The sequence below is a fragment of the Cetorhinus maximus genome, chromosome 18, assembly GCF_964194155.1.
Source record: "Cetorhinus maximus chromosome 18, sCetMax3.hap1.1, whole genome shotgun sequence".
In the NCBI taxonomy this organism is placed as follows: domain Eukaryota; kingdom Metazoa; phylum Chordata; class Chondrichthyes; order Lamniformes; family Cetorhinidae; genus Cetorhinus; species Cetorhinus maximus.
The window spans coordinates 52,785,599-52,808,844 of NC_135896.1; the positions used below are offsets into that span (position 1 = coordinate 52,785,599).

The following is a 23,246-nucleotide window of genomic DNA, read 5'->3' on the forward strand; positions in this document are numbered from 1 at the left end:
GAGGTTATGCACTTTGGCAGGAAGAGAGTTTGTGGGAGAGCCTAGGACCAGAGAGCATAATCTCAGAGTAAGGGGGTGCCCATTTAGGTCTGAGATGAGGAGGAATTTCTTTTCTCAGTGGGTAGTGAATCTGTGGAATTCTTTACTGCAGAGGGCTGTAGAGGCTGCGTTGTTAAGTATATTCAAGGCTGAAATAGACAGATTTTTAATCAGTAAGGGAATCAAGGGTTATGGGCAAAAGGCAGGAAAGTGGAGTTGAGGATTATCAGATCAGCCATGATCTCATTGAATGGAGGAGCAGACTCGATGGGCCAAATGGCCTACTCCTGCTCCTACATCTTATGGTTTTATTGTGCAGCGGAAGGACCTCCAAATTGATGATGAGGCGATAAGTAAAGCTGCTATCTCTGAAAAGAAAGAAGATGAGGAGGAGGAGGAAGCCCCTATACATACTGCCAATTCTGAAATGGGTGAGGATGAGGAAGCAGCCAGTGGCAGAGCAGCAGGGAGGCATGGTCATGTAGCCAGGATTGACACTGTGCAGGAGGGGATATCAGCACCAGAAGGGTCCATGTTCAAAATAGATTTTCATAAAGTCCACCAATATAACACTCGCCGTTACCCAGTCCCTGGCATACTTCCACATAAAGATCCTTGTAAATTGACACCATAATTACTCAAGGGACTGCCCATCCCCTTCAAGGGTGAGAATAAATATTAATGAGTTTGATTCAGTCAGATTGATATGGCTGCAGGCCTCTCCATCATAAACACAAGTCTCATCATATTTCAAACACACATAGTAATAAGGCCATCACAACCTGATCTCTAACATGAATGCCCCTGACAGCCCATGCTGCCAACTTATTCATAATCAAACAGAGATCAACACAATTTAAGATTTAAAACCCTATCCACGCTGTTACAAGTGCATGCTGTATCATACATGTAGATATGGCAACTCGCACATGCTGATGACACAACTGCGCTGTTGCAGCTCCTTGAAAGAACTTTTGCAACATCCATTCTGGCCATTGGTATAGTTTCTGGCCAAACTATACAAGGCACATCTAGAATACCGTGAACAGTTTTGGTCCCCTTACCTAAGGAAAGGTATACTGGCACTGCAGGAAGTCCAGAGAAGGTTCACTAGGTTGATCCTGGGTATGGAGGGATTTTCTTATGAGGAGAGGTTGAGTTGGTTAGGCCTGTACTCATTGGAGTTTAGAAGAGTAAAAAGTGACCTTATTGAAACATATATGATTTTTAGGGGGCTTGACAGGGCAGATGCTGAGAGGTTGTTTACCCTTGTGGACGAGTCTAGGACCAGAGGGCATAATCTCAGAGTAAGGGGTTGCCCATTTAAGACAGAGATGAGGAGGAATTTATTTTCTCAGAGAGTAGTCAATCTGTGGAATTCTTTACCGCAGAAACAAAGAACCGGGCACCACATGCAGCATCCCTGGCTTCGATATATATCCCTGGAAATGGCACAAACCATATCTTGTAACACTTGGAATGCCAATGCGGCCACTGTAGTGAGCACAACAGACAATCAATATTACCTAGCTGATACACGGCCTACCGAGCTGCAAAGCCCACATCTTGGCCAAAGTGTAACACCAAATTGTGGATGAATGTCTTGCATCCAGCACTCATGCTTGAGATATACTTGCTGATCACCATCTGGTAGTTTCATTAAGCCTCCCTTAAAGCCACGCTTAGATGGAAAATGAAAGATACAAGGGGCAGCTTAGTGCTTGAAGCTTTGACCTCTGGGGCTTATATGGTACAGCAGAGAAGGAAGAATACCTTCCATTCCTCACCAATCAGCCCAAATCTTTGCTCCTGTTGATCACTATTACTGGTCAGATGTTCCTGCATATTTTGACCATTTTTTGAGCTTTCTAGTGTACAAACACACACTGAGTCACGTCAAAGTGAAAGTAACTATATTTAAAAAGTGCTCAAGTGTGATAAATACAACGCGACAAATGTAACTATGATGAACCCATTAGTGCCCTAGGCGATGTTAATGTTACAATCCTGTTACAATGTAGTGAATGCTCCAATTGTAAGTGAGAGCAGCTGTTACTAACTGGGAAAGCTTGGGGCATTATTCTTAAGTACATATAAGATCCAGTTTCCACCTGTGTTGGGGAGAGGAAAAGGAAGTCTACACCTGTGTTCTCAGGGTTAATGAATAAACCCATGTTAAAGAGAGAGTGGCTCCAGATTCCTCCTTTACTCAGTGAATGAACAACAAATTATAACAGGTGAGACAGCACCCTTTGCTCTCACACGCTCTTACAAAGTGCGCCTGTGTTGCCTCAGAGGAGGTGGGGGAAGATGGCTCATTTCTCAGTCTATATGGAAAGGAAGAGCTTGGTTGCTGGCCTTGCCATGCAGGTACCTGATAGGGGCCTACTTCAGACTGTGGCCCCTGCATCTCTACATTGGTAGCTGTGGTCACAGGCAGATGTGATACAGATGTGAGCTTCAGCAGAGGGGCTGGGGAGGTGGAGTAAGACAAGGGTGCTGAGAAGGTTTTGTCACCTACACCCTCCTCAGAGACCTCAACAGCCCTAGGTTGGCCTTCATGTAGGGTTGGTGGGGCTGGATGCTGGTGCACAGCAGTCATCCAACCCAGCAACCGCTGTGTCAACAGTGCGATTGTCCTGTCAAGGGTACACAGTTCCTTCATGGATGCCAGCGCCCATATTCTGAGCTGACTACTGGCAAAGATGCTGCTCTTGCATCTACTTCGAGTGCTGCTGCACGAGTCTCTCCACGAGATTGGCCAATCCCTCATGGTCAGAGTTCATACGGTTGAGCCCTCAGGGCAATGTGGAGCTCATGGTGATGATGGACTCCTCCATCAGTCCTAGAGCTCCCACTGCCTCAGGGAACTCTGCCAGATATTCAGACATCTGCTGCTGATTGGACAAATACTGTGCCTCAGAAGGTGACTCCTAAGGCTCCAAGTTCCTGCCCAATGGACCATCATCGTGACTTTCCTCCCTCCTCCAAGGGGGACTGTGCACAAATGTCTCTGGCTCTGACACATCCTCCTACACTCTGGTGTGATGACTTTCACCCTGTGCCACCGACTCTACACCCATGTTAAATGCCTCTCATGTGCCTATATCTGAGTTGGCACTGTGTGGGCTAGTCTGCTGTGACGCTGCGTCCTCGGACATCTCTTCCTCCTTTTGATGCTCAAGATCATGCTCTTGATCTGGCCCTGGGGCGGGGTGGGGGGGCAAGGTAGAGCAAATAGAGCTGGGACCTGTGCGAGACACAAAAGGAGTTATTTAGGTATAACCCTTCTCCCAGTGAAAGCATACTCCAATGCACACCACTGTTTAACCATGCTCACACTGCCTTCATGACTCAACCCCATCCTTGCACTCCTTCTCATGCCAACGTCCCATTGTGCTCAGTGAACTGACATCATGGCCTCTGCCATTATCACCATGTTCCAAGGCAACCTCAACACCTCCTTCATCACCTGCTACTGGCAATTCACCATCACCAACAGACAGCTGCTCAGGCACCCTGGCGACCTCCACGGCCATTTGTTCCACAGTGTATATGGGCTTCAGATAGGCTAACAACCACCAGTCCGAGTCACCACTAAGGGTCCTGAACAATTCAGATTACATTGCTGTCATACAATTTTGTGTGTTTATATGCACTAAATATTTCCAACATTCCATGAATGAATTATCCTAATGGTGTGGTGGAGAGAATGGCTCCGCACATATGCTTGATGCTACGTATGGTGCAGCTGTGTCTTCAAGGTGGCATGTTGCGTTCAGCAACCACTGAAAGCCCTACTTGCTTACTCCCTGTTAGTCAAACTGTTATGCCGTGACATGCTGATAGATGGGTGGCAAGACGGCAAGTAGATGAGATAATGAACAATGAGAATACTGTTCATCATTCATCCACTGAGTCTAGCCAGCTAACTACATGACTGCATATTACCTGCACCAGGCAAGGCACATCTCCATGGCTGTGTCTTGAAATTCCACTCAGTAGTTTAAGTCAGTATGCTGCTGATTAGACAGGAGCAATGACAATTCTCCCATAGGGAAAACCCATGATGGGCTGTCCATTCCAGGGTCATTTACTGCTTTGACACTCACCTGATAACTCAAAGACATATTTTCCAAGGCTCAGGAAATATAGCATTGAGGACTAACTTCTCAAACAGATCTTTCAAAAGGGGCACTTTTACGTATGCCCGAGTCACCCAACCCGCCTCCAACCCCTCACTACTTCTGGGGTCACCCAGCCCAACTTCGAATATTTGTCAGAATATTCAAACACGGAAGCCATTGAACAATTGAGCACAGGCTCTGGTCATCCAATGTCCACACCCACTGTTTTCAGCAGAAGTCACTGGATAGCAACCAGGAATGGGAATCCTGGACTGATTTTGTTTTATTTCTTTCTTTGATCTGAGGCTAATTTCAGCACCCCAGCTGAGATTATTATGTCAGTGAGAAATCAAAACTTGATTTAATGCTACTACATGCTGATGTATTTACCTCTAGGCCATCAAAGATGCTCCCAGTGTAACTTCCAAGGTAAACATACTTGAGGCGCTAAAGGAAAAACTACAGTAGTACAGCGAAAATAATTTTCTATCACTGGTAGGATACCACTCGGAGAGAAGAACCTAGTTGGGCTCCGGGAATGGTCATGCTCCTCATCATATCCCACTTTTGGATGAGATGTCAAGACTAGGTTTCGTCTGTCCTTTCAGATGGACATGTAAGAACCCATAGTGCTATTCAAAGAAGAGTAGGGATTTCTTCAGGTGTCCTGGTCAACATTTATCCTAAACCAGCCTCACTAGAAGTAGATTAACTGGTAATTTAAATCTTTGCTGTTTGTAGAAACCTGTTATGACATAGCAGATGATGTGTGCCAGGTGGACCAAATCCACGAGGGAAACTTGGTTGGGCTATCACAATGGTTTTGCAATTTGTATTTATTTCAAGATGAGTGCACTTATTTCAGAAGTAATAAGTCCACCGAGACTTCTGGAGATTTTAAAAACTTAAATTAAAATATTTATTAACAAACTAAAAGATGTCAAGCACATACATAAGACTACAATTACTACTATAATAATTCCTAAAATTCCTAATTATCCTGACTCCAACTTACACCCCTTTAAGGCAACGGTCTGAAAATAGGATTTAGATTTTAAACAGATCCAGCAAATTAACACAATACCCTGGACAGTGAAATTCCAAATGGCTTTTCTCCAGCTTCTGTTTCGGTAGACAGCAGACTTATGCACAAACACTGGAGGCTTCATTAAGGCTATTTCACAGACTTCTGTTAGATCTCACGTGGCCTCCTCCTGACATATAGGGCAGAATTTTGTCCTTGATTGGCGGGCGGGCCCAACCGGCTCGGCGGCAGGTAGGCAGCCAATCGCCACCACCAAAAAGGGCTCCACCGCCATTTTAAGTGGGTGGGTCAATTATGCTATGCGCTTCCTGTGCGGGAGTGGGAGGGATTCCCCAACTATCAGAGTGCGCTCTTTCGTGCATGCGTGCGAAAGAGCGCACATCTCCCTGAGACTAAGTGCTGTCTCAGGGAGATCGGTGAAAGGTTTATAAACTTCAAAAATAGAAAAATAAAAAAATTATTAACAATGTCACACGAGATGGGACATGTTAATAAAAAGCACAGAAAATTCATTAAACTTTTTAAAAACAGACATGAAACCTCATCCCGCCAGTGGATGAGGTTTCATATTTTTTCAGAAGCCCGTTGGGGCTCCTGGCCTGCCCGCCAATCTTAAGGTTGGATGGGCAAGACCTTTAATTGGTTTAATTACCCTGTCAATGGCCTCAATTGGCTAAATCAGCTGTCCGCCCGCCTTCCTGAATATTTAAACGGGGCGGGATGACGTCAGGGGTTCCCCCCGATGTCATCCTGCGTCATTTTCACATCAGCGAGCAGGCCCCACCCCCAGCTCGCCGACGGAAAAATTCTGCCTATAGCCTCATTCTCCTTTATATGTGTATCTCACTTTTTAATATGTAAATTTTATTGTTTCATACGCCTTTGAAACTGTATCTTCCTCACAATATAAAAACTTTCATGTTGCTACTATTTATTGTCAGTAACCTTTGAGAAAAATAAACACATTCCTTAGCCTTGCTTATCTGGCTAGTTGTAAACTGACTGAGATCCCTTTGAAATCCAAATCTCCCTTCAATTATCTAAAAATGCAAATTCCCTTCACACCTTACATGCTAAGCCAGGATCCACGTTTACTCATTGGCATATCAAGCACCTCGCTTCTTTTGATAAGTTAAAGCTTGCAGTCTACTTGACTCCAAATGTAATTAAATCACATACAGACAGACCCAACTATACTTATCCCCATAAACCTACTTTACAATAAACCAGAAAAATATTATGAAAAGTATTATACTTTCATGGCAGCTCAAATTTATCGACATTACAACAGTAACTATGTTTGGCTATGAAGCACTTTGGCATATCCTGAACTTCTGGAAAGTGCTACATAAATGGAGTTCTTTCTTTTATCCTGGAAGGTTCATGTGTGCAGACATCAGCTGAGGAAGGGATTGGTTTTGGTTTTGTTGCTCTTACTTAACTTGCTAACACTGACTGTCTGGGCTTACATCTGAGAGTGGCCACTTGTGAGATGACTGTTACCTTCCATAAAACTATCCTTCAGCTCTGCTAGCAGGGCAACTGCTTCCCATGGTGACACTTAAGAGTAGTGTCATTCCCAGTAAAGACATGTCATATTATGAAAATTCAGTCAGTTCTTTCTTCATGCCCAGTACCAGCATGTTGTATTCTGAACTTCAAACTAATCTTATGTTTGGAAGGCTGGAAAAAATGGTTGCCCTAGGAAACCTGTGTTCTTTTTTGGATTAGAACCACTCCCCTGTCTCAAACGGGAACCAAAGGACATTCCAAACTGATGTTAGTAGATGCTCTTGCCTGAAGTCAATCAACAGGGTACTATCTGATTTGAATGGGTCATTCTAAATCAAATACACTGACAGTCTCAAGTCCTCTCAGGTGTTAACCCACAACACAGGATGGGAATCAACATGAACAACATCTTATTTGGAAAAGACTTTGAACTTGCGAAAAGCCACATGGAGACACCCATGTTTTCTTCGTCTGCTTAAAAGATCAGCTAGGAGCTGTGTGCAGCCTGTTTCACCACAACCATCAGAAGCATCAGTTCACTCAGTCTGTGAACCAGACTCGGAAACAAACTGTGAGACATCAGGCAACCACAATACGTAACCTGTTCCAGTTTAAAGTTTGCCCGAAAGCCAACCCCTTAGCTATTTGACCACAGGAAATGTCAAAATTTGCTGATAACCCTTTGCTTTACAAAATTCTCGTTTTAACTTTAAATCATTGAATGCTTTCAAAAGACCACGTGCCTGCCTCGTGGGAGATCAAAGTTCATAAATCAGAGACTGAGATAACTGTAATCTATAAAAGTGCATGACTTTCATCTGTATTTTCTTATTTATTCATGGGATGTGGGCATCGCTGGCAAGGCCAGCATTTCTTACCCATCCCTAATTGCTCTTCAGAAGGTGGTGGCGAGCTGCCTTCTTGAACTGCTGCAGTCGATATGTTGTAAGAACAGCCACAGCGCTGTTAGGAAGTTCCAGGATTTTGACCCAGCAACAGTTAAGGAATGGTGATATAGTTCCAATTCAGAATGGTGCGTGGCTTGGAGGGGAATTTGGAGGTGGTGGTTTTCTCAACCTGTATCTAACCTTTGTGTGTGTTGGTGCATGAGTGAGACCGACTGTGAGTGACATTGCGGTTAATTTGGGATAAGTGTGTGAGAATAGAAAACCTTCTTTATAATTAAACTCACCAAAGTTTGCAGCTGAATTATTAATTGGAATGCACATTACAAGGATAAAAAAAACACACACTTCTTTACATAAAAAACACTGATCACAGGCAGCAAGAGAACATATAAATTTTGCCAAAGATAATTTTATAAATTGACCCAATATGATGGCTGCCAAAAATCATGTGACTTTCGGTGCTTGACTACAGACAGTATCAAGTCTCTGGAGAATACCTAATTAAATATGGAAATAGGTGATGGCAGCTCACAGCCATCTGTGGAGTTCACAAATCTCATTGTTTAAGGATGGACCAAGAGCTAAAAACTATGGAGTTTCCAGACTGCCTGTCTCCATGTTTCATGCTGGAGAAAAGGGAAGATTGAAACTCAATGGCCACTATCAACTTCCCATTGTATCATGATGGCCTCCCCAACCCAAACCAGACTATATGGGCCTCTGATGTGTTACTTCAATGGCCATGTGACTAAAACTAGGTTCAGGGACTCCACCCTTATTATTCAGGACCCAAAGGATCATGGGGACCATCAGTTGTCAGCCACTCAGGACTAGACTGGAAACCAGAAGCAAGTCATCAACCAGCCCAAATATTTAACCTGTTAAAGTTTCAAACTTTTCCTGAGAGCCAACCTCCTAGATATTCAATTACTTTCTGCTGTGAACCTTCACTTCACAAGACCCTCACTTCAACTTTAAATCATCAAATCCATTCATGAAACCACAGGCCTGCCACACGGGAAACCAGAAATCATAAATTGGAGACTGAAGTAACCATAAGCTGTAAACGTGCGTGAAGTTGCATTATTTTGGGGTAAGTGTGTGAGAATAAAAAACCTTCCTTATTTTAAATTCATGGAAGCTTGCTGTTGAATAATGTAATTGGAATACACACTCCAACGGTAAGAAAAGATACATCTCTTTCCAAAAAAACGTACTGATTATGGGCAGCAGGAAAGCACATACATTCCGTCCATGACAGTAGCTTGAAAGCAGTTGTAGATGAGGTATTAGTGAAGGTGGCAGGCAGAATGTGTGAGGCCTTTGAAAGCAAATTCAAAGGAAAATTTGAGGAAACCATGCTGATGATTATGCCTTATATAAAATAAGTGAATTTGTAATCAAGAAGTTTTATTTATCATTGTAAAAGTTTAATACAAAAATTGATGTAAATTTTTGAGCAGTCAATGAACCTTATAACAGTAAATGATTCATATATTGCAACAGTCTATGAATCAGATTATAATTATGCATGGACCATCTAGTCTCTTTGTGTAACTCTCATATTGTAACATGAATATGAATCATAATTGTATCAGAATCACATGTAAACAATTGAATATTTGATTTAACTGAATAAAAATATTTGAACAATTGTATATCATCCATTATTTATAATTAGCATCATTCAAATGATAAATTCTCAAGATACAGTACAGTAGCCTCGTAATTGCTATGGGAACTCTGCAAAAACAGCATAAATGACTTTATGGCAAATGAGTGGAAATTCACCAGCGGTATTTTTTACACAGGCTTAAATTTGATTTTACAATATGTTAAGGTCTGGTTCCAATATTACTGACCACCAACTTCAGCATATTACATGCATTAGCAAATCTCCTAATATCTTCTGAAGCAAGGAAAAACCTGAAGATACAAATCTATTTAAATATATCTGCATAAAAATACATTATTAAAGTCCACTCAGGAGTCTTTGGTGGCCAATCAGTTTTCAAGATTTTGAAGAAATAAATTGCTGTGGAGCTGGAAGGAGTAAGTGTGCTTCCTTATTCCACAATACTTTTGATCTCTCCCTGGTCCTACCCCAATGTTGGCAAGGCACACAGCTTGAAATTTATCTTTTTAAAATGGGTGGGTAGCCCACGGAGACAGGAACCAACAGATTGCTCAAACATTATTAGGCTGATATTGCATTTCCTGATAGGGACAGGTATTCTGTGTCCAGCACCCATTTCAGGCCCAAAAAGGGAATAAAGTAATTTCTACCTCACTGAGATTGTAATGATTCCACCTATGCCTAACACAATAAATCACAATCTTGTTCCTGGCGTGTTACTGGGTGAGAAAATACGTAGATGACTGATGGAATGATAACGGGGCAGGAGCTATAATAGGTAGACAATTCATTCTGCCAGTGAAGGTAAAAAAATTACCCCACTGTTGCTTTAAATGTTGCTCACCAACATTTATCAGTGATCTTGTGATATCTTCTACCTAGGAAAACATGGCTTCCTAGGGTTTGGGATAAATGGATGAATTCTGTTCTATCGTGTTTCTTGGTCTGTAATCTTTGCATTCAAAGATTTTGGCTCAGGCTTTGTTTCCTTCTGATCATGATCTGAAGCTATTATTTTCGATTCAACTTGTGATGATTCTTCCTGTTCAAAAGGTTTCTGAGCTCCTTTCCTCACATTTGTCTCTGAATCTGATAACATGGAGACATTCTCCGAACTCGAAGTTGCATTTGCATCATATCTAAAGTTCATATTTTCCTTTGCTACTTTTTTCTTATTCTTAATTTGTGCAATTTTCTTTTCAGTGTCCTCCATGAAGTTGGTCAGTAAGTTAAAAAGTAGTGCCAGCCATGCCATTCCAAAGAGGATCCAGATTGCCACCAATGACCGGTAAAATTGTTGGTACTTCCTGTGGGGGTTGACACCTGGTGGCACAGATATGACCAGTTTATATCAGAGATTAAAAGAAAGAACTAAATACTGTAAATCTGAAATAAGAAGAAAAAAACCCAGAAAACACAGCAAAACACTGCAGATGTCTTTGGGTAGAAATTTGTCTTGGCCGGTAGCACATTGGCACCCATTACAATCCCTGTCAGATATTCAGTTCAATTCACTTCAATAAAACAGTGATGTGTAGAAGAGGTGGCTAATGCAATACATCCATTTAGCACAACCGCAGAGGGTGAATTCCTACCCCATTAATTCTCTCAAGAAAAAGGACGGCCAATGTTTTGTGTGGAGACCCTTAGTCCAAACTTGAGCTTTAATTAAGTACCTTCACAAGAAACATTAGTCTATCTTTTATCTGTTGGGAATCTGACAGTCCTTTTGTAAATTTCCAACATTTTCAATTTATATTTGAATCAGTTAAAGGGGGGAAAAATACTCCACTTGTATACAAAAGGCAAATGACTGCATCTTCAAACATTGAAATTGATTCTCAGCAAAAACAGTTTTTTCTCTAGATTGGTCAACTTTGTTACAAACACGATAGATGGTGACAACATTAAGGACAGACAGAAAAAAATTACTGGCTGTGAGGCGAGGTGTCCCAACTCAGTATTTGGATTTCACGCTCAGAAATTCTACATCTGCTCAGAACAGTTGCGCAGCATAATGCCAAGTATTAGGCTGATGTCTAAAACGTTTACACTGCTGCCCACTACAGACTATTCTAAACTCAGCTATACAACCATAGAGTAAGGACAACAGTTTTGTGATATCAGCTGGGATGGCTGTTATCGCAGGTTTAATTTTTAAAAATAATCATTGTTAACAGAGGAATTTCAAGCTTTTCTTATGATGCAAAACACAAGTGATACAACAGCATTTTTGTAGGATAATAATACTTTAGTACCATACAGTTAGATGTCATCACATTACATGTGTGTAAATGATGCTCACAAGCTGTCCAATAACAAATCTCCTAATATCTTCGGAAGCAAGGAAAAACCTGAAGATAAAAATCTATTTAAAGATATCTGCATAAAAATATATTATTAAAATCCACTCAGGGGTCTTTGGTGGCCAGTCAGTTTTAAAGATTTTGAAGAAGTGACCAGGAAATGGTTTCGTTCTGAAGTTGGACCCATTAAATGCTTTTGTTTCAAGATTGCTTTAAGGCTGTTTACCTTTTGTCAAATAATTTTTAATTCAGGTATTTTGTACTTAGTCCAAATGAACTCCTGTGTGGTGAGCAGGGTCCATTAAAAGCTCTCACTAATTGTTTACACAGTGACATCCTGCCCTGGCTAATATGCCAAATTTTCTCCAAACTCAAATATAACAGGTGTGCAACAGATATCTTTTCTTTAACACTGCAAGATTCTTATTGATTAATTCCTAGCAACTGACAGATGACACTGTGCTTTAAAATGTCAAAAATTATCTGTCCTTTTTGTTAGCTAAACAAATGTAAAAATAAACAGAAGTGCAATTACTTCAGCATGAACTGAAGCAATTATTGTAAATGGCTGCCAAAGAAAGCTCCTGTATCATGGTCTCCCTGCATCACTGGTGTGATCAATACAATTACTTGCAGCATGTGCGATAGAATATTTTGCAATCATTTAACTTAGCAAAAAGTTAACAGCAGTAATATGCAATAAAACCATTTGTTTCATATGACTGCTATCTACACGTTTTGAAATTGTGCCCTGCACACTCAATTCTAGGTTATTATTATAGATCAAGAAAAGCAGTGGTCCTATGTTACAATTATAAAGTTTAGAAGCTTGTTATGTTTTGGGAATATGTCTTCAAATTTAGGGTAAAATGAAGAGGGTCATGTGACATGTTCTGAGACCTGTCTGACAGCAAGCCTAGGTGGTTTGATTGTTAGAGATTAAAGGAAGGCTTGGATTGTTTTACTGGGAAGAAGGTCGAAGGAGAATTGGAGACAATAGCAGCAGATTGTGAGTCTCCTAAGTCCCAGAAAAGTGTTGAGAATATTGGCTTGTAAACAGCTGTGCTTTAATCTGTCCATTTAGTTCCAAGGTGAAAGAGAGATCGACTCTCAAGGATAGCTAATTAGCATTTCTATCTTGATACAAGGCCCATGTGATTCACATTGCCAAGAGGGAGGATGCAGAGGAAGCCGTTGTAAAGAACAGGTTACCTAGAATATCACTGAATATCACAGATGGTGTTTTTTAGGCTGCCTGGATCTGGGAGAGAGGGAGTAACTAGAGACCAAAAAAGTCTCTATGCAGGAAAGTCTCTATGCCACGCAGGAATGAGAGTGGAAACTCGTGCTCAGATTGAAAGAACCAAATTCGCGGGGAGTTAAAATGAGGCTGGAAGAGTTGCCTACTTTGGACTAGAGGGAGAGTCTCAGGAAAGAAAACCTCCCTGTGAAGTACAGTTCTAAGATTGCAAGTTACCAGGCTGAGAAAAGAAAAGGACAGGAATAAAGAGTTGAGATTCACTTTGGATTTCCTTTTAATTCTTCCACAGGATGTGGACATTGCTGGCTCAGCCAGCATTTGTTGCCCATCCTTAATTTCCCTTGAGAAGGTGGTGGTGAGCCACTTCCTTGAACTACTACAGTCTATGGCTAGAATTATGCCGTTGGCGAGTTGGGGGCGGGGCCTGCTCGCCGACGCAAAAACGACGTGGGATGACGTCAGGAGGAACCCCCGACATCATCCCCAGTCCATTTAAATCTTTAGGAAGGCGGGCGGACAGTGAATTCAGCTGTCCGCCCGCCAACCTGTCAATGGCCAATTGAGGCCATTGACAGGATAATTAAGATAATTAAAGGCCCTGCCCGTCCAACCTTGAGGCTGGCGGGCAGGCCAGGAACCCCAGCGGGCTTCTGAAAAAACATGAAACCTCATCCACTGGCGGGATGAGGTTTCATGTCCGTTTTTAAAAACTTTAATAAAGTTTCTGTGCTTCTTATTAGCATGTCCCATCTCATGTGACATTGTCACATGAGAGGGGGACACGTTAATAATTTTTTTATTTTTCTATTTTTAAAGTTTTTTAGACTGTCAGTAATCTCCCTGAGACAGCACTTAGTCTCAGGGAGCAGTGCACATGCGCGAAAGAGCGCACTTTGACAGTTGGGGAATCCCCCCCTCCAGCACGGGTAGCGCATAGGTGGGCAGTGGGGGTCAGCTGCCCACCCACCGCCAAGCTGGTGGGGCCTGCCCGCCCACCAAGGGCAAAATTCTGCCCAATGTGTTGTAGGTACTCCCACAGTGCTGTTAGGGAGTTCCAGGGTTGTGATCCAGTGATTCTAGGAAACTTGAATGCCTCCATAAAGGGCAGTGTAATGTACACCTGCGAAGTGTATTTTGCAGTTGGGCTAAGGATAAGAATTGGGGTATTCAATACTGTGGTTTAAAGCGTAAGTTGCCTACAAAGGGAGTTTTTAGTCATTTGTTACAGTATACATCTTAAAATGAGAAATCTTTACATGCCATTCTTTCAGCTATTAACTGTAAGTTAAGTTGCTTTTTACAAGTTATCAGTCTCTACGGGGATCATAACACCTAACACTGACCCCTGGGAAAGCCGACTATATACCATTCTTCACTCCGAAAAACAACCATTCACATCTAATCTGTTCCCTATCACTCAGACAACTTGATATGCATGCTGCTACTGCCCTTTTATTCTATGGGCTTTAACTTTGCTGACAAGTCTGTTATGTGGCACTTTATCAAATGCCTTTTGGAAGCCACGTCAACCATATTACTTTCATCAATTCACTGTTACCTCATCAAAAATCTCCAGCAAGTTAGTTAACTACAATTTCCCCTTAACAAATCATGCTGGCTTTCCGTAATTAAATCACATTTGTCTAAAAAACTGTTAATTTTGTCCCAGATCATCATTTCTAAAAGCTTACCCACCACCGAGGTTAAACTGGCCCATAGTAGAGAAGACTTTTCAATTCCCCTTTGGAATCCCTGGTTAGTTGTTTCAACTGTATCTATTGAAACCAACAGCAGCAAACATTTAGCTTGAACTGCCTTCATGCACAGGAACATGTTTTTAAGGGTTTAAGAAAGTTTTAAAATATAAGCATGTAGAGGCTATCAAAGGTAGGTTACACCTCCAGCAAATGCATGAATTTGTGCTAATAAACCGACACTCAGTTAAGCGGACTGTCTCCATTTAGTGCCCTTGGAATACATTCTAATTTCTAGTCATGATTGAGTTAACAAAACTGAACCAGTCCATGTCCAAATGCAGCAAGACCTGGACAATATCCAGGCTTGGACTGACAAGCGGCAAGTAACATTCGCGCCACACAAGTGTCAGATAATGACCATCTTCAACAAAACAGAATCCAACCATCGCCCCTTAATGTTCAATGGCATTACCATCACTGAATCCCCAACTACCAACATCCGCAGGGTTACCTTTGACCAGAAACTGAACTGGACTAGCCATATAAATACTGTAGCTACAAGAGCAGGTCAGAGGCTAGGAATCCTGCGACAAGTAACTCACCTCCTGACCCCCCCAAAGCCTGTCCAACATCTACAAGGCACAAGTCAGGAGTGTGATGGAATATGCCCCACTTGCCTGGATGAGTGCAGCTCCCTCAACACTCAAGAAGCTTGACGCTGTCCAGGACAAAGCAGCCCGCTTGATTGGCACCCCATCCACAAATATTCACTCTCCCCACCACCGATGCACAGTAGCAGCAGTGTGTACCATCTACAAGATGCACTGCAGGAATTCACCAAGGCTCCTGAGACAGCACCTTCCAAATCCATGACCACTACCATCTAGAAGGACAATGGCAGCAGATACATGGGAATACCATCACCTGGAAGTTCCCCTTCAAGTCACTCACCATCCTGACTTGGATATATATCACCGTTCCTTCACTGTCACTAGGTCAAAATCTTGGAACTCCCTTCCTAACAGTACTGTGGATGTAACTACACCACATGGACTGCAGCGGTTCAAGAAGGCAGCTTGCCACCACCTTCTCAAGGGCAATTAGGGATGGGCAATAAATGCTGGCCCAGCCAGTGAAGCCCACATCCCGTGAATGAATAAAAAAAGAAAATTCTGTGTTCAAATAATGACACCATCTATTGCCGAATTCAGTGTCTGGCTGCAGCTCGACAGTGCCATGTTCACTCCTCCGAGAAGCACGTGAAGACTGAATTGCTACGTGATTTAAATTACAGGGTTGCAGCTTCCCATTAATGTGCCTCAAATACAGATTCACAGTGCTAATTAGGTCAATGATTCCGATAAATATAGGCCATATTGCAGCAATGAAGTGTTATGAAACAGCTCTTTAATGTCAGCAGCTTAATTGGTATATGTTATTAACGTTATTAGCTAAGATTATTAAATTAGAGATTAATATGCACTTTAAAAAGATCTCTTCAGTCTTTGCACTTTGCTATTTCCTGTGCTATACAATATAGCTAAAATATTACCGATAACAACAGTATTCATGCATATCACATGAATAAAATGTGTCTGTAATGTCGGTCTTTCAATTTTATTATAACTATATATTTTAATTAGGGAAATGTGTTTTTTATAATCTGCACAGTGTATTATGTAAACAAGGCCTGTCATTATGTAGATGCGAGTAGGAGCGATGCAATATTCCTATTTCAACAAGGCACTTTCAATGTATTTGTCATTTTTAAAGAAAATGTGATTACCTCTATACATATTCTTTTCAATTAATTAAAAAAGTCTGTCATAACTCACCCACTACATAATCACCAAAACCAATGGTGCTGAGAGTAATGAATGCATAATAAACTCCTTCTCCATAGGACCAATCCTCAAAAATGCATAAAACTAAAGGTGGTAAGGCCAAGAATATTATAGCACCAATCACGAGAAAAAACAGGAATGTTAAAAGCTTCACTCTTTTCTGAAATAGAGAAATATGCATTTAATATTACATGGCAAGTAACAAAAGCAATTCAAATAATCATTCATTTTAAAGAAGACCATAAAATTATAAACAGAACACTCTTTTATTTCTTAAACATAAGATTTTAAAGTTACAGCAAATTACTTCAAATTTAAAAGAACTTTCTACTGTATTTTGCATTTCTGTCCAGCTGCTTCTTAGCTTATTACTTATTATGTTACCCGCACAGTATGTTAGAGCTATGTTATGCCAAGATATGTATTTTAATCCTTCAGGAATCAATTTTATTTGTACATATGTACATGTATGTATGCAATCCATCATCATCCAGCTGGATAGGAGCGCACTCACCTGTTTCCATTCTTATTTGTCTCACCATAGTCAGATAATCTCCCGCACAGGCTTCTCTTCCCATCCTCCCCACAATTAACTTTAGTATCCCCATGTATCTATTTCTCATCCACATGCTTATCCTCAGTGATACCGTCCAAAAGTTCATCAATTTCCAAATGTGTGCTAATGACACCCAGCCACACCTCACCACCACTTCTCTCGACCACTCCACTGTCCGTTAATTGTCAGACCTCTTGTCTGACATCCAGTACGGGATGAGTAGAAATTTCCTCCAACTAAGCATTGGGAAGATCAAGCCATTGTTTTCAGTTTGAGCTTCATTCCCTACCCACTAACCTCATCCCTCTCCCTGGGCATTGGTCTAAGGCTATACCAGAGTGCTTACAATAAAAGCAAAATACTGCAGATGCCGGAAATCTGAAATAAAAACAGAAAATGCTGTAAAGACTCAGCAGATGTGGTAGCATCTGTGGAGAGAGAAACAGTTAACGACTCGAGTCCGTTTGACGCTTCTTCAGAATGGAAGAGAAGTAGAAATGCACATTTCTAGCTCCCTATTTCTGAAGAAGAGTCATATGGACTCAAAATGTTAACTCTGTTGCTCTCTCCACAGATGCTGCCAGACTTGCTGAGTTTTCTAGCATTGTCTGTTTTATTCCAGAGTCTTTACAGCCTTGGTGTTGTATTTGATCCCAAGATGAACTTCTGATTCATTCTCGCTATCACTAAGACTGCATTTTCCGACTTCTATAACATCATCAACTTCACCCTGCCTCAGCACATCTGCTGCTGAAACCCTCATCCATGCTTTTGCTACCTCTAGGCTTGATCATACCTATGCACTTTGGCAGGCCTAGTTCTAACGTCCATGAACTTGAGGTCATTCAAAACTCTGCTATCTGTGCCCTAACTTGAACCAAATGCCATTCATCTATCACCTTGTTCCCAGTTATGTAATACCTCAATTTTAAAATCCTTGCTTACAAATCCGTCCATGGCCATACACCTCTGTAATCTTCTCTAGCCCACAATCCCCTGAGATACCTGAAATCCTCTGTTGTGGCCTCTTGAGCATTCCCAACTTTGACTGCTCCATCATTGATAGTCATACCTTCAGCTGCCTCGGGTCGACATTCCCTCCCTAAACCTCTATGCTTCTCCACCTCACTTTTCTCCTTAAGACATTCCTTAAAACCTACCTCTTTGACCAAACTTTTGGTCATCTGCCCTAATATCTCTTTATGTGACTCAGTGTTATATTGTTTATTAATGCTCCTGTGAAGCACTTTGTAATATTGTACTACATTAAAGGTGCTACATAAATGCAAGTTGATGTTGGTGTATGTATCTAATATTTGTTTAATAAATGCATCCAACAATTGTGTTTTAATGTGGCTTTGCAAATACAAAACCTATATTTAAATTGCATGGAAATGTATCTTACATTTAAGAATTCCTTTTACCATTTTGTAAATTGCCCTTTCAATATGTAGGGTTTTATTTTAAATTGATTTTTATTATCTTAAAAGGATGGGACTACACATGCTCTGGAGCTTCTTTAGTTTATAAAGCTGTTGCTTATATCTCTGTTGTCAGGTGTGGTGCTACTGCATGGCTAATGTGAATTGTGATTTTATTTTCTTCACTTTCTCTGAATCTAATAGTTAAAAAACTACTTGTAGCTTAGTACTGGAGTTACACTTCCACTTAAAGCAAACCTGTTCACATGTCAGCTTATCTGCCTCAATTGTGTATTCAAATCTACTGCAGCTCTAGGATAGGTGATATATAAATAAAACATATTGCTTAATTGCCTGTGTAGCCTGTGCCGCACAAGTTATATCAATATTAACATTAATCAACTAAGTTTTTCTGAGCTAACCTAGATTCTGTTTTGAAACCATCACAAACATTACAGTAGCAAATTATAATATGTGTTTTAAGGCAGCAATATACTCCCAGAATGCTAACCCTTCACTTTTAGTAGCAGAGTTCAAAGGTAAGCAGGAAGTATAGGTCAGTTTTAAGGGCCATAAGAGAAAAGTGCAGGCAGTGGGACACTAACATGAGATGTCCGATTGTGGGATCCTGGTTCAATTCCGGCATTCCCATAAAACCTCACCGCCACACTACTACAAGTAGTGCCTTCCTTCACAAAGGGACAACGCCTTGTGTATTTGCAGGCAACCCATTCAGTAGTGCACAGGTTCTAAACTAGGGATCATCTGTGCCCAATGTGGATAACAAAATGGAAAACATTGAAAAAACATGTAACTTTCGGGTAAGGGTTTTGGTTCCCAGTTGGTATGAGTTTAAACTGCCCTGAGTTCAGCACTCATTTGCATTAAAGCAGAAACATCTTCATGAATCCTCTAGGATAAAAAGCATAAGGAATGGGAATGTCGCATGAGTGTGGAATAATCTTCTGGTGTGCACTTGGTAAAGCAATGTAAACAATCTTTGTATTTGTTGATCTTGACAAAACTGATGTATTTTTCAAGCAATGTAATTCATTATTTGTGAGTTAAAATTAAAACTGCCCAAAATAGAACCAAATGAAATGAGCATGCATCAGAATATATATAATTTATGTTTATATCTTTTAATTCTAATATAAATGACAACCTTCCAAAGGCTTGGTGTAGATTTTTTTGTACCTCTTTCATTCCTTTCTTGGACAGACATTCGCGCACTTTTTCTGAGTGGGAAGACAGATTTTTGCCAACACGACCAAGAATAATCACATGCAGGGGGATTCCAAAGAGTGCATAGAAAACACAGAAGACCTGACCTCCAGCTGTTGTGGGTGAGATGTTTCCGTAGCCTTTGGCATGAGAAGAAATAAGAATATTTTAAAACAAAACCCTACATATCAACTGTTGTCTGCAAAACTGCACTTTCTTTAGGTTAAGTGGAAACAACAGAAATTTTTTTCATTAAAACAACATTCTTACTCATAAATGTTTAAATACCCTTGTACATGCCAACATATGTCAGCTGAACAGCGAAACCTTTTCTGCTGAATGATTGGAAATCCAGTTTGTCACTTTTAATTGCACTCTTCCCCATTGACTTTAGATTAACAAAGGGATGGGCTTAAAAATAGGAGTACCCTAATGAACAAAATGTACAGTGACTGTACAAAGAATGGGTAATGAAGATCTGTACATACAAAAATTAAAATTACAAATACCATGTGGCAATGCTAGTGGAAATAATGAAGAACGTTAAGTTAATTTGGTTCAATAGATAAGGTGTAAAAACATTGCTGCAAGCATTGGAAGGGTTTCTGGCATACAACATATTCAGGACTGTTCAAACAAACAAGAAATTAATTATATCAATCCTTCTGTATTACTGTACATTAAGAATGTTTGAAGATTTTGAGAAACAGTTTGAAATAGCCTCCCAGAGTCTTACATGAATAAGTTTCAACCATGACAGCTGCAAAACCCAAATGTATTGCACAACACTCACTGACACACTTCCCTGTCCCTTGAAGGGGAAGGCAGCTCACAACTGCAAGTTACAGGAACTGGCTGGAGAGGAGAAGCGCACCTGCATTCCCTTGTCCCATGGAGAATATGGTGCTGGCCTTTATGGGAAGGGCTATTGCTGAGGCTGTGGCTAGCAATGGGACTAAATCCATTAAAGATGGCAGTATCCTCATGCCTAATCCTCGTTCATACATCTCACTTTTCCCTCATGCCACTATCTCTTTACAAGTTGCAGAGGGTGTAAGTATGTATACTTTCTCCTCGCCCTCCTTGCAACCTCATCCTTGTCCCTTTTTTCTTTCAAGTTCCCAAGAACTGCAACCTGTCCAAGCAATGAAGAAAAAAGACAACAACCATGATGAAGACACACCATCATTTGATTTTACACTCTTAGCCAGCTGCTAAGATACTTAATATCTTGCACATAATTTGGAAGGTAGTATAACAGCAGCATCTGCAGGTGAGAAATTGGGCATACTGGCCAGCTGGGATAGGAGGTCTGGATAGTGCAGGTGTCAGCTTGATGGAAAATGAAGTCGCACACAGGTTCTGCTGTGGAGAACTCAGATGAGGTCTATACTTTGCCAGAAGACAGAAACTTGCTGAGGGGTGTACATACCAAAATGCTTGGTGCATTGGGAAGCCTGCTACAAAGCCTGCATTCAATATCAAGGTGCACGGAGAAGTCCAACATCAACTTGGCACAGGTTGGAGGCTATCCTTTCCAGCATGGAAGTGGTGGCCAACTTCTTTAACACACCTGTAGACCCAACTATAATGCAAAGTCTGAAAGCTGACAGCTCAGCTTCCAGCAAACAAAAGATGCCCGACATTGAGTGCTGCAGTAGGAGTTCAGACTTCTGCCTTTGTGGCTCTGAATACCAGTGTTCAAAGGAGCTTCCCTAATGTCACAGCAGTCTAGTAATCGAAACTCCAACAGATTGCCAGTATTTCTCAGGTGCTGCCCCAGGAGAGTGGCAAAGGTTCCACTAACCTGCAGTTATTTCTCAGGAAGACACCATTCGTGTTCCACCCTGCTACTCTAGCGGTGCCCTTGCTATTGCCTGTCAGCCAGCCAGCTCAGACTGCTGCTCCCCATGTGGAGACGTTGCATTCCAAAGCTGGGCTTTCAAGGTTCAGTGGTGCTTGAAGTCGTCCTCCAAGGCTATCTGCAGTCTCCTCCATTGAAAATCAGCAGCCTTCCACAAAATTGTGCTGCTCAATTCAGGTAGCATTTTGCAGGAGTATTAGGATACAGAAGATAAAAACAGCAACAACAACTTGTATTTTTAGAGTGCTTTTAATGTCATTAAAAGCCCAAGGCTTTTACAGGAACATTATAAAACAAAATGTGACACCGAGCCACTTATGGAGATATTAGGACAGATGACCAAAGCCTGGTCAAAGATGTAGGTTTAAAGAATGTTTTAAAGGGGGAACGTGAGGTAGAAAGGTGGAAAGGTGGTGGGAGTGTGTTCCAAAGCTTAGCACCTTGACAGCATGACTGTGGTGCAGCGATTAAAATCAGGGATGCTCAAGAAGCCAGAATTAGATGAGTGTAAATACCTTGTGGGGGTGGGGAGATTACAGAGATAAGGAAGGTGTGAAGCTATGGAAGGAATCTGAAAATACAGATGAGAATTTAAAAATCAAGGTGTTGCTTAACTAGCAGCCAATGTAGGTAAAGAAGCATAGGAGTGATGGGTGAATGAGACTTGCAGTGAGTAAAGACACAGCCAGCTGAGTTTTGGGTGACCTCAAGTTTATGGAGCATGGATCATTGGAAGCTGATCAGGATTGCACTGGTATCGTCAAGTCTTGAGGTAAGATATGTATTGATGTGGGTTTCAGCAGCAAATGAGCTGAGGCAGGAGCAAAATCAGGCGATATTCCTGAGGCGGAACTAGGGTGGTCTTTGTGATGGCACGAATGTGTGGTAGCTCATCATGGGGCCAGTTATGATACCAAGGTTACGAACAGTCTGTTTCAACCACAGGCAATTGCTAGGGAGAAGGATGGAGTCGGTGGCTAGGGAACAGAGTTTGTGGGGCAGAAATTTCCCAGCCCTGGGGTGGCGGGCTTGGGGGCAGCGGACTGGGAAAATAGCAGGAAGCCTCATTCGGAAGACTCCCCAACACATTTCCACCACCGGGGAGGTTTCTCAGTGTGAGGCAGGAATGTGGAGTGGCTGCCCACGGCAAGGTGGTGAACAGCTAATTTATATAACTAAGGCCCAAATTTGGGGTGACTTAGGGGGCCTGCTGCCATTGTGCCAGTGGCAGAGTGGACCCACCCCGTCCCCCACCCCATGGGGAGGCCGCCAACTTCATTGAGGCAGCCTCCCTGTGACAGGCTGAAGGACCATCCGAGCCAGAGACTCCATCCATCAAAGTGGCGCCTGTGGGCATCAAAAGGCCACCACAGTGATCTTAGCAATCATAGCCTTAAACATTCACTCCCTCCACCACCAGTGCACAATGGCAGCAGTGTGTACCATCTACAAGATTCACTGCAGCAACTCACCAAGGCTCCTTCCACAGCACCTTCTAAACCCATAACCTCTACCACCTGGAAGGACAAGGACAGCAGATAGGCACAAATCATGAGTGTGATGGAGTACTCTCCACTTACCTGGATGAGTGCAGCTCCAACAACACTCAGGAAGCTAGACACTATCCAGGACAAAACAGCCGCTTGATAGGCACCCCATCCACAAACATCCACTCCCCCCACCACCAACACACAGTGTGTACCATCTACAAAATGCACTGCAGGAATTCACCAAACTTCATTAGACAGCACCTTCCAAACCCACGACCACTACCATCTAGAAGGGCAATGGCAGCAGATACATGGA

General features: G+C 41.8%; 1 protein-coding gene across 1 annotated transcript in view; it reads right to left on the bottom strand.

Moving 5' to 3' along the window:
• Nucleotides 1-9,025: 9,025 nt before the first annotated feature.
• The window catches only part of LOC144693179 (potassium channel subfamily K member 16-like), a 36,085-nt gene continuing 21,864 nt past the window's right edge, over nt 9,026-23,246 (bottom strand). The window contains exons 3-5 of the mRNA XM_078562722.1: nt 19,550-19,716; nt 16,367-16,535; nt 9,026-10,590 (exon numbers count right to left, since the gene is read on the bottom strand). Coding sequence (XP_078418848.1) covers nt 10,196-10,590; nt 16,367-16,535; nt 19,550-19,716 — 731 coding nt within the window. The 3' untranslated portion in view covers nt 9,026-10,195. The remainder of the gene's footprint in view (nt 10,591-16,366; nt 16,536-19,549; nt 19,717-23,246) is intronic.